Source organism: Fundulus heteroclitus, chromosome 16 (genome assembly GCF_011125445.2).
Source record: "Fundulus heteroclitus isolate FHET01 chromosome 16, MU-UCD_Fhet_4.1, whole genome shotgun sequence".
Lineage (NCBI taxonomy): Eukaryota > Metazoa > Chordata > Actinopteri > Cyprinodontiformes > Fundulidae > Fundulus > Fundulus heteroclitus.
In genome coordinates this window covers 21,282,423-21,297,224 of record NC_046376.1, presented here as the reverse complement: position 1 = coordinate 21,297,224, position 14,802 = coordinate 21,282,423, and the positions used below count along the sequence as shown (strand labels likewise).

The following is a 14,802-nucleotide window of genomic DNA, read 5'->3' as shown; positions in this document are numbered from 1 at the left end:
GTCTCCTGAGCAAGAACCTTAGCAAAATTCATTGGAGTGTATGTTGCAATGACAAAGATTAGAATTTAAATCCAGAATCAGCTTAATAAAGCAAAATAAAAACAATATTAAGAAATTGTGAAGAAAAACACACATCAGATAAAAAATCTTTTTCTTTTTTGTAAGTATTTCATGTAAACCCAAGTGTTATATTATTTTTAATTAAATAAATAAGACAATAACTGACACTTGTGGCGTAATCTTGCAACCGCTTCACTTCAGTGCAGAGAAGTCAAGAAGCAGCACAACGCACAGATCAGCTCAGGAGGTGTTACATTCAGAGGCAGCTTAAGCTTTCAGTTACCAAATAAAAAAGAAAGACAACGTTTTGCGATATACAATCGACTGCAGCATCTAGAAACCTTAAATATTGGAAGACGTGACGCTCAAGAGAGCATGTGGAAAATTACAAGCCTCCGCCTGACGTGATTTTAGTCCTGAGGCACTTAAGTATCATTAACAGTAAAACAATTAGCTCTGATAATATCACACGGAAATGCCCGCACTGTTATTGTTAAAAAGGAAGTGATTTCTGTCATAATCGCTGATCTGGGAATGATCATTGGAATGATGACTTTCTTAATTTTGCTTATTTATGACAGGAACATTCACAATCTACAGTAGGAAATGTAAACTGGATAGTTTCACAGTTTAAAGTCCAACATAAGCGAAGAACCAGTGCCTAAAACTAAGACTACAAATAATTACTAGGCTCTTAAACTACAGCACATCTCAGTACAGTATCTTTTCAGATCAACAGAATTTGTGCTGACCAGTAAAAGTTTGAGCCTCTGTAAGCTTTTTTTTTTGCCCCATCGAGGCAGGTTTGTAAACTTTCATTAAGTACAAATCTCGCTCATCTTTTAATTAATTTAATACCCCACTGTGCTAAAAAAAAAAAAACAAAGCAATACAGCAGATGTTTAAGAAGGCTCTAATGTGGAAGTAAAATAAAAACTAATCTGTCTGCATAGATGGAAGATGTCATAACGTTAAAGTCCAGAGGCTGTCGTGAGTTTTAAACCCATCAGTGGTCTGGATAAATATTTTATGCAAATCCAGAAATCAGTGGCCTTACAGGCATCAAGCCCAACTCTAATAGCGTGAGACGATAAAACGCTTCCGAGTGTTAATCTGAGTTAGTAGCCGGCGCTGATCAAATCTGCATGAGCGGGGAGCTCTCAGTGCTTCAGCTTTTTGTTCAGGCCCATGACTCTGAAGGTGGCGGCGGTGATCTTCTCGTACACGACAAACATGAGGGCGGCCGTCAGCACCGTCTGCAGCAGCTTGGCCTCCAAGCCTTTGTACAAACCAAGAAAGCCGTGCTTCCTGCAAGAGGGCAGAGCCGCGTCGGTGAGCGGCGGCGAAACGTTCTCATCATGCATCTGGTCTGTAATCTAAACCCATTTATAGCTGCACTCACTTGATCCGGTCCATGAAGAGGCAAAAAATGTTGGAGACGCCCCCCATCAGGCCTCCTTTGCCGTCGCCTTTATACTGACCAAACTGAAGAGGGGGAAAGCAAGGATTGGTAAATAAGATTCCTTCTTTTGGCTACAAAAATCCGGTTCAGCTAATGTTGCTTTCAGAGATCTACTGGAAAAGAAACAAAGAATTAAATGTTGCATACCCTCAGGATGGCCTGGATGGTTTGGAGGGGGTATGTGGCTGTGGTGGCGATGGCCTTGGCAATTGCTCCAATGAGAAAGATCTTTGCTGAGGAAATCTGATAAAGACGCAACAGTGTTCTCAGTAACGGCTAGACTGTGGCAAAGCTGGAAACGCAGAACAAAATGACCTCGAAGCGTTGCGTTTCAGACCAGATGTGACGCGCCCTTCCTCGATTCAGGTCCCTGCATCTCCTCACCTTCGTGCCTCCTTTGCCCGCCTTCCTCTTCATGGCTTCGTAAATCATGAACTGCACGGCCGGGTTGAGGACGAGGACGAGGGAGGGCAGAACGCCGTTCCACAGGGTCCGCACGCCCTCGTCGGCGATGATCTGCGAGAACGCATCTGCGGGGAGGAGATGTCAGAGTGTTGGACAACGGGGCCTAACGGAGAAAGCGAGGAGCGTTTGAATTCAAACGGAGAGATCTACACACACACCAAATATGCCTCTGTACTGGGTTTGGTGGAGGTCTTCGTTTCTGAACCTCACGCCCTGCAGCTTGAGTCGGGTGTTGACCACCCACATGGGAGTGGTGAGGATCACATTCACCACGCCTGCGTGGAGACAGGAAAGACAGATAACACTTCCCGACATTCAAACATGGTTAAAAAAAATAAAAACATTGAAATCGATGCACAAATCTCCCTCCACCCACTTTTTTTAAACGCAATGCAAAATAAAGGGGGGAAAAATTAATTTGCACTGGAACAAAGGCTAAACTTTTAGCTGTTTCCTTTAATACAGTATGGTTGGTTGATTAACCGTTTAATTGTGAGGAGACTTTACTTTTTTTTTTTTTAAATAACTAAAACATCCGGTTTTCAAACTTTCTTTGCATCGTAATTGATTCGTTAGAACAAAAAAATACATTTTCCTCATGTTTTCTACATTTTTATATACAGGGTGTGTAAAATATATTGATTTGTATGTTCAGCAAAATACCGACTTTGTTGAAAAGGTAGAGGTGTAAGAAATATTTGTATCAAAGATGAGGATGTGTTTGGAGTTCTAAGGGTTAAGCAGGAAATGAGCATCGCTTTATGGTGTTTACCTGCTACCGTCCCCATCAGCAGGTCTTTACCAGGCCTGGGCTTTCCCGGTCCGGACGCAGCCAGCTTCTTCAGCGCATTGAAGGTGTAGAAGTAGACAAAGTTGGAGCAGCAAAGGCTGGAGATGACTGGGAACCAGCCTCTGTACAGAGCCAAACTGGGAGAAGAGGTGGAGAGAGAGCTTCAGACGCGTTCAGTCCTGAACGCAGGAGCAATGGAAGATTTAGTGATGGAGAAAAACTTACAAGCCCTCTTCTTTTGCAATTTCAGCCAAAATGACAGGAGTGGTCTGAGACTTCCGTTTGTCGTCCACTGGGAGGGAAAACAGCAAAATATCAGGATCCAAGTCCTCTGAACTGGAGGAATGTTAGAAAATCGCAGACATCTATATCAGCTTCCTACTCCCAGCCGGTGATCCCCGCTTGACACTCAGAGCAGATGCTCTACGAACTACAGGCATTAAGCTTGCACCACAAAGATGTTCCTGGCATGAAAAAATATATACATTCTTATGCTTTATGTATCATTTCTAGATAGAAACATGTAATTAACAAAAATAGACCGAAAAGATATTAAAACAACAAAATTAATTGAGACGTTCAGACAGGCAGTCACAGTAGGGCTGGGTGATATGGATTAAAAAATAAATCTCCGATTTTATCATACCAAATCCGATTAATCAATTTTTTTCCTCCTTTTTGTTTCATAAAAAGAAATTATTTTAAAACCTTGCTTTTTATGTCAAGCATTTCGTCAGGGAGTTGACCTGGATTCAAAATGCAACTAAAAACAAGCTGTAAAACATGCAAAACAAGATGGTAGCCGTGCCATTATAAAAAAAGAAAATATAACAAAACATTTGCTGCTAGTGGTATTACACATTGAGCTAAGAACAGGCTTCACTGCACTTGTGAACTTCAAACTAAGTTAAAAAAAAAAAAGTAAATATGTAAATGAAGTACCTCGTATTATGGTAAAAAAAAGTTTCCACTTAACAATATTTTGACAATGATTTTGCCTAAACATATATTCAGCATCACATGCTGTTCTCTTCATGGAAACCCAATGAGTGTATTGGCAAAATAAAATCCAGATTTTCCAAAGATGAAATCTTAAAGAATTGTAAATTTGAATTAATCGCTTAAATCGATTTATCGCCCAGCCCTAAGTCACAGTAAAAGGAAAAGACGGCCTTTATCATTTTGAAGGTCTTGCATATCGGATCTGGTCTTAACGAGGTTTTAAATAAATCTGAGTGTAAAAAGCAAAAAAGGAGCAATATGTAATTTATAAGACAAAAAATATAATACCTGTAGCATCCATAACATTTAGGAGGAAAAGTTTTAAGGGCTTGCTCCCTCATCGTTAGTGTGGCCAGCTCTATAAAAGCAGGATTTTATTAGTTTGCTTGTCCGGAGCGTGTTTAACACAAGCGGAAAAACCTCAAGACATCGGTAACCATCTCAGAGAATCAACTGTCGCTTCGCAGGTCGAGTTAGAAGACAGTTTCTAAACAATTTCGAGTCCCGTTAGTGGACGTCCCACCAAAATCCCCGCAGAGCTGGCTGTGCAAGAGCTGCATCTCAGACTCTACAGGCATTAGAAGTTAGATGGCATGTTTGGCGGTAAATCTGATTAAAAGGCCTTTCTCCCCAACATTTAGGATTTTTTCAGGACTCCTGTTCCCAACAATTGAATGAAAACCAAAAAAAAAAAAAAAAAAAAAAAAAAAAAACAGTCCACAACCAAAACCTTCTGGAGAACTAGACGACATGTCGAGGTGGAAGCTTAAACTATTTGGTCTCACTTTGAGATCCTGAGACGTGACAGAGTTAACCATTAACTCCTCAGCAAACCAAATCGTGTTTAAATTCAATATAAAATTGGGCCTCAGACAGGAAACTCATCCAGAACAATTAAAGCAGCAAATCTGCAACAGATCAACCGAGAAGAAAGGAATCACGGCGTTGCAATGGCCCAGTCAAAGTCCAGAGGTGTGCTGATCTATGCGCCTGTACGCCTCCATGAACTGATTGTGTGCTTTCTTTACACAACCATGCAGGACAGGTTGACAGCCCCAACTCACCCTGCAACCTGCTTTTAGCCGTGTCCAGAGGGAAGAAGACTGTCATGGCTGTCACACTCCCCTGGAAGAGAAGACACCTAACATCAGCACACAACACTCCATGTTTTCATTTGGCTCCTTCTTCTTCTTCTTCTTCTTCTTCTCCCTACAACCAGGAAGTCCCCGGAGTTATAAAAGTCCAGCTCACCATTGCGCCTGCCACCGCATGAACCAGCGTCTCGTAAGACAAGAGGCCGACGATAGAGCCACCATTGCTGGACATCTCTGTAGGACCTTCCCGGTGAATCCCCGACACTTAAGAAGCCGGCGAGGGAGAAGCGGGCAGGAAGAGACCCGGAGGAGGAGAGCTGGGCGTCGGGCGGGTTCTGACGCGCAGGGGAGAGATAGTTTTCTCTGCTATCGCTGCATGATGTTCTCCTGAAAGGGGGGAAAGATAAGGAACAGAGGAGGGAAAAAAAGACACAAGACAGAAAACTGCTGCTCTCGACTCGTGTTGACAGAGTCGTCTTCGGTTTTATTCAGCGAATCACAAAGCGACGCATGGCGCCCCCTGCTGGACAGGAGGGCTAAACACACAACCTGAGCAGCCGTGGACTGGTGAACTAAACTAAACAAGATTTTCTTTAATTTGAGAAACATGGATGGATTATACATCCCCAAAATGAAACGTGGCAGATTTTTTTTCACTTCACAAAGTAATCTGTGTTGCTGGGGCGAAAATTGATTCAATGTGTTTGATTTCTAATGTATTTTTTTTTACGCTTGGATTTAATTGCACCAAAATGTGACCCCTTAAACAAAACATTACAGAAAAATATGTATTTTAACAAAACAAAAGTTAGAACACCGCACCCCCTCGCTGGTGCAATCCCCTTTGGCAGGCCCGTATTAAGACAATGTGGTGCCCCTGGGCACTATACCTCAAAGCCTCCCCCCCCCCTCTGTCCCTTCTTACAGAAAGCTTCACTGTTGTCCAGATGGACACAGAGGTATTTCTGTTCCTCAACCACCTCCACTTCTTCTCCCATGATGGAAACAGGGTTTGAGCTAACCCTGTTTCTCCTGAAATCTACAATCAACTCTTTTTTTGTTCACATTCAAGATGAGATGATTGTTTTCACACCGTGCCATCTCTGATACACCCGACGACTGCAGAATCATCTGACGTTGAGATGCTTCTTGTTGCCGTCCACCGGTCTCTGACATCCAGCTGTGACGTTTTGAAGGGTTAGTTTATGCTATAATCTGGTACAGTGCATCAAATGGTCACATTTATGTCTGAGCTGTACACCGTCCCCTTTTAAATAAAGTTTATCATCATTATTATTTAGTACTTTTCTGCATTTTCAGCCCATTTCAAGTCATCGTGCAGCATCTAAATAAAATCAAGGTCCGGGCTTTGATTTGACGCAGAACTTTCTATTCCTGTTTTCAGCCAGTCCAATGTAGATTTACTGGTACATGTGGTGTCATTATTGTGTTGCAAGGTCCAGTTCTGCTTCAGCTTTATTATTTTTTATTTATTTATTTATTTACTAATTTCCTCACATTTTCACTATTAGCACAATGGAATAATAGAATGATGGACTATGTAGTGGAGCATCAAACATTTCCAGCTCAAAATTGATGGCAAAGATGCCTTTTTTGATCCTGGTGTCCAAATATTTCAGTTTTAGTCTCATCAGGTAAAAGACTTATTCCAGAAATCCTGGTATTTGTCTACATGTTCTCTCTGGCAAACTTCAGTCAGGCCTTCGTGTCTTTCTAAGAGAGCAAAGGTCTCCTCTTTACACTCCTCTCATGAAAGTTAAACGTTTGCAGTCGCTTTCTGATTACTGGCACTTTCGTAGAAACAATATCGAACTTGATGCAGCTCTTCTGATATAACTTTAGGCTTTTTGGAGACTTCTTTTTTTTTCAATCTGCTCCTGGGGTGAACTTGCTTGGATGACCTGACCAGTGCATGTTGGCAGTTGTTTTTGAATGTCTTTTTCTTACAGACTGTTTTCTGCACAGTGGAAAGTCTGATTTCAAATTCTTAGGAAACTTCCTTGAATCCCTTATCAGACACATAAACTGCTGAAATCCTCTTACTGAAGGCGTCACCCAGCTTGTTTGATCTCACCATGGAGTTAGCGCTCACCTCAACGGTCAGGAACACGCTGAATTAAATGTCTGAGGTGTAAACGGGGCAAACCTCCTTCAAATGCTGAGCACAGGGTGATAAACATGTACATGGAAAGCACATGTGCCATTTTAAGGGAGAATAAATATGGTTTTGTAATACTTTATTCTTCCACAGAAACATCATTTAAATGGCTTTTGAATAAAGTTTAAAAATTAGTTTTCTTCATCTTTTTATTGTATTATTTAATACTTGAATTTCTCTGTATTATTAAAATGCATACATCACTTTGCCCATATGTCCAGATTACAAGTTGCAGTGCTTTTTAATGTTTTATATGAATATTTCACAAAGTCCTACTGAATGTTTTGGATTTGTCCTAATAATGTTTGTGAGATGTAAATTAAAGTTAGTACAGTATTCGATGAAGGAGCTGAGAATGCTCTGATATTGTACTCAAGTTCTTGGGACCTCATTGGGAGCTCTGGGTGAGGCACAATGATAAGTGGAGCAGGAAGTGATGCAGCTGACAGCAGGGAGCTGGACTTTGCTTTTGTTTTATTGCTCAGCCGCTCACACGCCCAGCGATCACTTTGTTTGCTCGGGTCCACAGTCGCCGTTGCTCATCTGACCCAAGCGTATAGGGAGAAAAGAGGAGAGGATCCTACAACGTTTTTAAAGATGTCTCGGTACCACAAGGCTGCGATTGATGGTAACGTGGACCTGTTGAAGGAGGCCACGAGGAAGCACCTGAACACTGCTGATGACGATGGCATGACTCCCACCCTGCTGGCTGCTTTTCACGGACACGTCGATGCTCTTCAGCTTATATGCAGCAGAGAGTAAGCATAATGAACGTCTATATTTCAAATGGCTAACAAAGTGCTTATTGTGAGTTTAGATGTTGAAATTGTCATATTTCAAACATTTCAGTTTGCCCTAAACCTGTAAATAGCTCATAAAGAGCAAAGGCAAATTACCAGAAAGCAGATTTTATTAAAATATTAACTTCGGATTGGTTATTGTAAGACTTTCTTTTCAATAACAATTGTCAGTAACCGCAGTGTTATGAGGAAAAACTTTATTTTGCTCATTGTACTGCAATCTCTCTCTCTCTCTCATGAGCTGACCTAAAAGTTTAGTCATCCAAATTCCCGCTGTAAAACAATAAAGCCCTTCATCTGTCCATGCGCCCCCACCACCTCCACTGCATCCCACCGTGGGTACAACAAAAGCTGGACAGAAACTCATGTTGCTCAAAGAAAACGGGTTTGATCAACTTTGTGGAAGTAACCTGCACAATAATAGAGGACGTGGTCAAAATCCTTTTCGTTTCCATCATCAGTTGGAATTGATGATAAGATAATGCAGCAATGCAACAATCAAGTTTTCATGAATGAGTATTAAAGAACCACAATTCACAACAACTTATCAAGTATTTTTTAAGATATTAGTGTTTTTGCAGACAAGTTGCACTTTATATTTCTCTTTGTTGCTGTTTGTATTCTTGGCAATAGAGCTGGGAAGCTCATTCACACCAAGGTAGGATCAGAAAGCAAAAAGGCCTCACAGAAAGCAGAGACAGAGATAGGGGCAGGTTATGTCTCATTTTATGGAAACAAAATCCAACCAGCAGCACCTTTATAGCGCCACTCCAGTCGTTGTAATAAAACTTTATTGGCTGACAAGGTACACACTGCATGTTGCTATAGTTCTTCTGGAGAAACATTCAAGCTTGTCCCACGCGGTGATGTAAGAAAGGTCTTTACCCTTTTAGAAATATCAATGTACTCTGAAACATACTTAAACCTGTACCCCAGAACTTTTGTATCTGATCAGCTCAAAAAAAATTAAATATGAACCAATATTTAGGGCCTTGTATTTACATGTTGCACAGTAGCATTTCATAATATTTTAAAAACAAAACTCTGGTGATTTCCAGCCTCTTGAGCTCAGCAGGAGCAATTATTCTCATTTATCGTTGAGAGAGACTTGGATAGCGGTTTTAATACAGTCCAACAGAACCATGTGGCCAGGAATCAAAAAGCTAAAAAAAAAAAACATGAACAGTCGTCTAAAGTATTCATACTCATATGATGCATTCACTTTTTGTCACATTACAGCTACAAATTGTAATGTATTTTTGGGGGTCACTTGATGTGAAAGACTAGCACAAAAAAGTGCAAAGTTGTAAAGTAGAGGGGTAAGACTGTTTTTTTCTTATTTGTTTTTAAAAATCTGATAAGGGTGTAATTGATTTTTATTCAAACAACTTTACCCCAACACCTCGAAATAGAATACACTGCAATCAAATGTCTCCAGAGGTCCCACATTTAGTCCAGCTGTATGTATTTTAATCTCAGTGTGAATCCAGTGGTTCTGTGAAGGCCTGAGGTAGACAACTTTAGGGAAGAAACAGCATCAGGCAGGGCAAGGAGCAAAGCAGACAGGTGGAAACTTTAAATCAGGGATAGGTTAATAAAAGGTTATTAAAAAGGTAACTTTGAAGGACATCCACAGTTCAGATGGGAGAATCTGTGGAAAGAACAACTCTTAGTCATCAGTCCACAAATCTGGTCTTTATGGGATAGTACAAAAAAATAAAGGCAATGCTGCTAAAAGCCACAGCTAACATGTGGAAGAAAATGCTCTAATCCGATAAAACCATCCATCATTTATATCCAGGCAGAGCCGCGGCAGGATGGTAACCATCTCCAGCAGTTGGTTAAGAGGCGTCCACCCTGGACAGGATGTCCATCCATCACAGGATAAATAACTATCCTCACACCTAAGCACACCTAAGCACAAATGCAGAAAGATCTTGAGAGTGTAATGTTGGTGTACGTGGAGAACCCGATATTCCAGACAACACAGAGTACATTTTAAAATGTTTATTATTTGAGAGGGAACGTGGCAGGAGAACAGGTGAGGCAGGCGCAGACTGACCAGCCCAGGAGGTGTTGGCCGGTGTTGTTGGCAGAAACAGAAATGTCCAGAAGCAGGCAGGATCAGACTTGAAGCCGCCGACGTGTTCCCAGCGGAACAGAGCGAGCGAATAACAGTTTCCTACAGGAACCATTTTTCCAGGCGGTTCACACAAACACTAGCAAGCAGACTAGCAGGGGCAGGGCGAGGACTGGTCCCCGAACATGCAAAACAAAGAGAAGTGGCTGGAGAAACTAACACGTACAGACGGGGCAACAAGACGAGATGTTCTGGCAGGGAGCGGCTGGATGAGGCAGGTATAAGTAGGGAGAGTGACAGGTGAGCAGAGTGGGGGCTGGAAGATGACTAAGCTGATTGGATGGTGGCTGGTGGCTGAGAGGAGTGGAGCATGGAGTGGAATAAATCAGTCCAGGATCTCCAAACAAAAAATCTAAATCCTGACAGAGAGACAGACCTTCTTGCTGTAGGGCAACCATACTACCAGGAAAACTACGATAGATTTTCTTTTCTTGCTTGCTTGCAAAATGCTTTTAGTGGAAAACCAGCGCTGAAATAAATCCCTGAACTTATTTTGTTCCAGTGGATGGTTGCAGCATTATGCTGCGGGGTTCTTTTTTTTTACCAGCAGGGACAGGGAATCTGTTCAGTGTTGACGGTAAGATGGATGAAAACGAATACAAGGCAAACATATCTATAATAAACATAAATGCTGAACAGAAAACTAATGACAGAAACAATGATCCCAGGCTAACAACGCTGCAGGATCCCCTGGAAGCAACAGAAAACGTCCTGACGTAAAATCTCTGTTCCCCGATGGTTTTCTATCAATCTAGTGAGATATTTGCAATAATAAACAAAAATGTCTGTCTCCAGATGTGTAAAGTTGGTAGAGGAACACGCCTGAAGTCTTAAGTTACAGTTCCTGCAAAAGTTAATCTTAATTTTACTCAGGGGAGTAGAAAACATATGCAAACCCAACTTTTTCAAGATCAAATCACAATTATGCACTAATATGTGTTGGTCTATCACAAAAAGGAACAATAAATGAAATACACTGAAGTTCATGGTTGTAATCTGATATGAAAAGGGTCACAGGGTTTGAATGCTTTTGCAAAGATCTGTAGGTGGGTTTGTATAAAAAGTCGTCACAGGTGAGGATGAGTCAGAGTACAGACAGGGGATCCAGAGCTCTGTAGACTGGTGCCAGCAGGAACACTGTATGTTAAATGCAGGGAAAATAAAGGAACTGGTGGTGGACTTTCACAGGTGCAGACCCACCTGACTGACACAGGTGAACATCCAGGGAACTGATGTGGAGATAGTGGACTATTATAAGTACCTGGGTGTTCACCTGAACCATAAACTGGACTGGACTCATAACACTGATGCTCTTTACAGGAAGAGTCGGAGCAGACTCTACCTGCTGAGGAGGCTGGGGTCTTTTGGGGTGCAGGTGACGCTCCTGAAGACCCTCTTTAACTCTGTGGTGGCATCAGCCTCATTTGGAGGGCCATCTCTGTCCTATTATGCCCCCTGGACCCAGTGCAGGAGGTGGGAGACAGAAGGACTGTAAGGAAAATCCCATCACTGATGGACAATGTCTCCCACGCCATGTATGGAGCTGTTGCAGAGCTGGAGAGCTCTTTTAGTGACAGACTGCTGCATCCCAGATGCTCTAAGGAACGTTTCCGCAGGTCGTTCCTCCCGGCTGCAGTCAGAGTTTATAATCTTTTAATAACTGCTTACATCATACTAATCGTTGCACAGGTTCTGATCCGACCATTAATTGTTTGCACTGTTCCCAGATGCTAAGGTAACTAGGTATGCTGCTGCACTATTATGCATATTGCATATTTTATTATCATGCGTTATGTAAATATTGCATATTCTATTATGGGGTGTTATGTAAATTGGCTGGAGTTTTTTCCACGGTCAAATTGTTTTTTGCCTTCTTTGTTCAATATTTACTCTGGTATTTCCCCTTATCTTTTACGCTTGGTGATCTTTAGAACTAACTTTAGATTAGACCGGTTTGCTCTTTTTTCTTCTCTTTTTTCTCTTCTCGTTGGTAATAATTGTGTGTAACGGTCAGTGTAAAGGCCACTGTCACACCCGCATTTCCCCATTGTGGGACGATAAAGGAATTCTTATATTTATACTTATACTTATAAAGCAGCCCATCCCCTCGGTGCTATCGCACTAACATCCTTTTACTGTAGATATTATGTACTTCATTTACTGCTTTAACTGCACACATTTGAACTTTGGATGTAACCTCAAGATGTAGACATTAAGGGTATCAGATTTATGGTAGAACCACCGTAAATCCGCTATTACTGTCTTAAACAGATATTATGTGACAAATAATTGCATGTCAGCAGGAATAATGAGCCTGACTATAATATCTAACTCTTCATGCAAGGAAAGGTACAGATTTATAAATATGATTTGGTTTTATGTTTAATCAAGCAAAAATACTTTCAGGTTTAGCAAAATTTCAGCAATTAAAACCCTAAATTCTGATTTTTTGTGTCCCCTCCCTTTCACAGAGGAGATCCCAACAAGAGTGACATCTGGGGAAATACGCCGCTGCACCACGCGGCTGCTAACGGCCACATGCACATCGTCAGCTTTCTGGTTAACTTCGGAGCCAACCTTTTTGCCCTGGACAATGATTTCCACACCGCTATGGACGTTGCTGCTTCCCGCGGCCACATGGACTGTGTGCGCTTCCTGGATGACGCTGCGTCGCAGCAAACCAACCACAACCCAAAAAAGGTCGCCAGCATCAAGAAGGAGGCCCAGAAGGAGGCAGAGAGACGAGTAAAACTCTGTGAGAAGGTGAAGAAGAAGCACCAAAACAAGATGGACAGAATGCACCGGGCAGGAAGCGTGAACGGGTCCGTTTCTGAGGCCAGCATGGGATCAGCGTTCTCGGACGGCGGCACCATGGGTGGCGTCAATGAACAGTTCTCCAAGCTTATCGCCGCAGACAAATCCGGCTCGCTTACAGCTAGGTTCAAAGGCACTCTCCAGAAGATGGGGAAGAAAGAGAAAGGCACGCTGCAGAGATCAGCGGGAGACGGGAACGTTATCTTCCGTAAACAGGAGAACGAATCCTCTGATACGCCAGAGTTTTTGGATGTCTTCGACGAAAAAGACGAGAGAGAGTTGGGCAGCGGTGACAGCGAGGGATACGACGATGACGACACCAGAGACGAGCCAAGCCAGGTCAAACAATCCATCTTCAACCGACCTGGCTTTGGAGGCCTGATTTTCATGAAGAAGATGAACATGGAGGCGGAGGATGCTGTTCCCACTGGCAATAACGAAAGTCTCGGGTACCTCGTTGAGAATCAGTTGCTTGAGGCAGATGAGGATGCTGCTGGCTTTGGGGAGACAGGTGATGGCGACCTTCCATGGGATCAAGAAGATCTGGGACTGGATGATGATGAGGATGAGGAAAGCTCTCCTTTGGAGGTTTTCCTGTCTGCCATCTCCTTGCCAGAATTTGCCCCTGCCTTCAAAAGAGAGCACTTGGACTTGGAGGCACTCCTTCTTTGCTCTGATGATGACCTGAAAGGCATTCGCATCCAGCTGGGACCCAGGAAGAAGATCTTGGAAGCTGTTGCTCGCAGAACAAAGGCAATGGATGACCCTGGCACCATTAAGGACAGCACCTTGTGATCTACATGTCCATCGTGCTAAAATCCTGTTGTAAAGTAAAATTAAGTCTGTGATTCTGCAAACTCTTCCCTTAAACATGTTTCACATTTTGAAAGCAATGAAAAACATTGTGCCGTCTGTTTTTGTAAATGATAACCAGTGTGTAATTATTTAAATTCTCCATAGATAGAAAATGGATCCGTAATTGCCTGTACAAGTCTCGATAAGTAAGAATTATGTTTGTTAAGACTGATTTCACTGGACACTGCAGATATAGACAAGATGGTGTAATTCATAATTTCCAGCGGTGGAGTTTAAATGTTTGAGGTGCACTCAATCAGACCGACTTTTGCTATCTTTGACTATTTAATCAATAAAGAACTCATTTATGCAAATTGTCTGTTTGTTGTGTTTATGTATAATATGCATTAAAACCTTGAGCATAAAAATACTTATTTTTATCGGTTTTAAAGTACCTTGGCCAAAACTAGGCCCAAACTAAGTTGGATTTAAATGTAAAGAGCATTTTGCATCTTGAAGGTTGTATCGAAACTTTAAACTACAGTAACTGTGTATTTTTTGTGACGAAAAAGGTATAAAAATATAGCTTTTATGAAAACACTGGATTTTAAAAAAATTATTACATTAAAAAAACTGCAACGTAAGGCTAAAATATAAATTCAGAGTACTATTAAATCAGTATCATTTTCAGTCTGTAGCTAAATGTTTTTCCTTAAAATAAAATAAATTCTATCTGCAACCCAAAAGCCTTCTTCAAACCTTTAGAGACATATTCAAAGAAAATCCAATTTAAAATTGTATAAATACAATGGCTCCTAAAGATTTCCAGGCATCTGTTAAATGCAAAGGTTTTGTGATATGGAAAAATTAGGTTTTCATTAATCGATTTAAACATAATGATACATTTATCCAGCACAATTAATTTGAAAAACAAACACGTTCATTAAAGAGAGAGAATATATGATTTAAAAAGTTTTGATGACCTTGTTGCATAAATCTACTCATCCATGAGTTAATATTAAATGAATCCAAAGGTTAAAAGCACCTTTGGATTCAGTTTCAACTATGAAATGTGCTCTTTTACACTCTTTCATGAGTGGAAAATGAAAGTTTTGGTATGGCTAGAGTCCAGAGGTAAATTTTAGAGAAAATCTCCTGGAACTGGGGTTGTGGAGTGGAGAAGATATGTATTTCCAATCTT

General features: G+C 41.4%; 2 protein-coding genes across 2 annotated transcripts; one reads left to right on the top strand and one right to left on the bottom strand.

Moving 5' to 3' along the window:
• Nucleotides 1-169: 169 nt before the first annotated feature.
• On the bottom strand, nt 170-5,382 carry LOC105930022 (peroxisomal membrane protein PMP34). Its single transcript, XM_012868002.3, has 9 exons — nt 5,031-5,382; nt 4,844-4,904; nt 3,003-3,069; nt 2,760-2,914; nt 2,146-2,262; nt 1,907-2,052; nt 1,670-1,765; nt 1,463-1,545; nt 170-1,368 (listed from the first exon to the last, which is right to left on the bottom strand). Exons 1-9 carry the CDS (start codon nt 5,103-5,105, stop codon nt 1,221-1,223), a joined length of 948 nt encoding a protein of 315 aa, XP_012723456.2. The 5' UTR covers nt 5,106-5,382; the 3' UTR covers nt 170-1,220.
• A 2,105-nt stretch (nt 5,383-7,487) lies between these two features.
• Nucleotides 7,488-13,965, top strand: anks4b (ankyrin repeat and sterile alpha motif domain containing 4B). Its single transcript, XM_012868076.3, has 2 exons — nt 7,488-7,810; nt 12,464-13,965. The coding sequence occupies exons 1-2, from the start codon at nt 7,650-7,652 to the stop codon at nt 13,599-13,601; spliced, it is 1,299 nt and encodes a 432-aa protein (XP_012723530.2). The 5' UTR covers nt 7,488-7,649; the 3' UTR covers nt 13,602-13,965.
• The last annotated feature ends 837 nt before the right edge of the window (nt 13,966-14,802 follow it).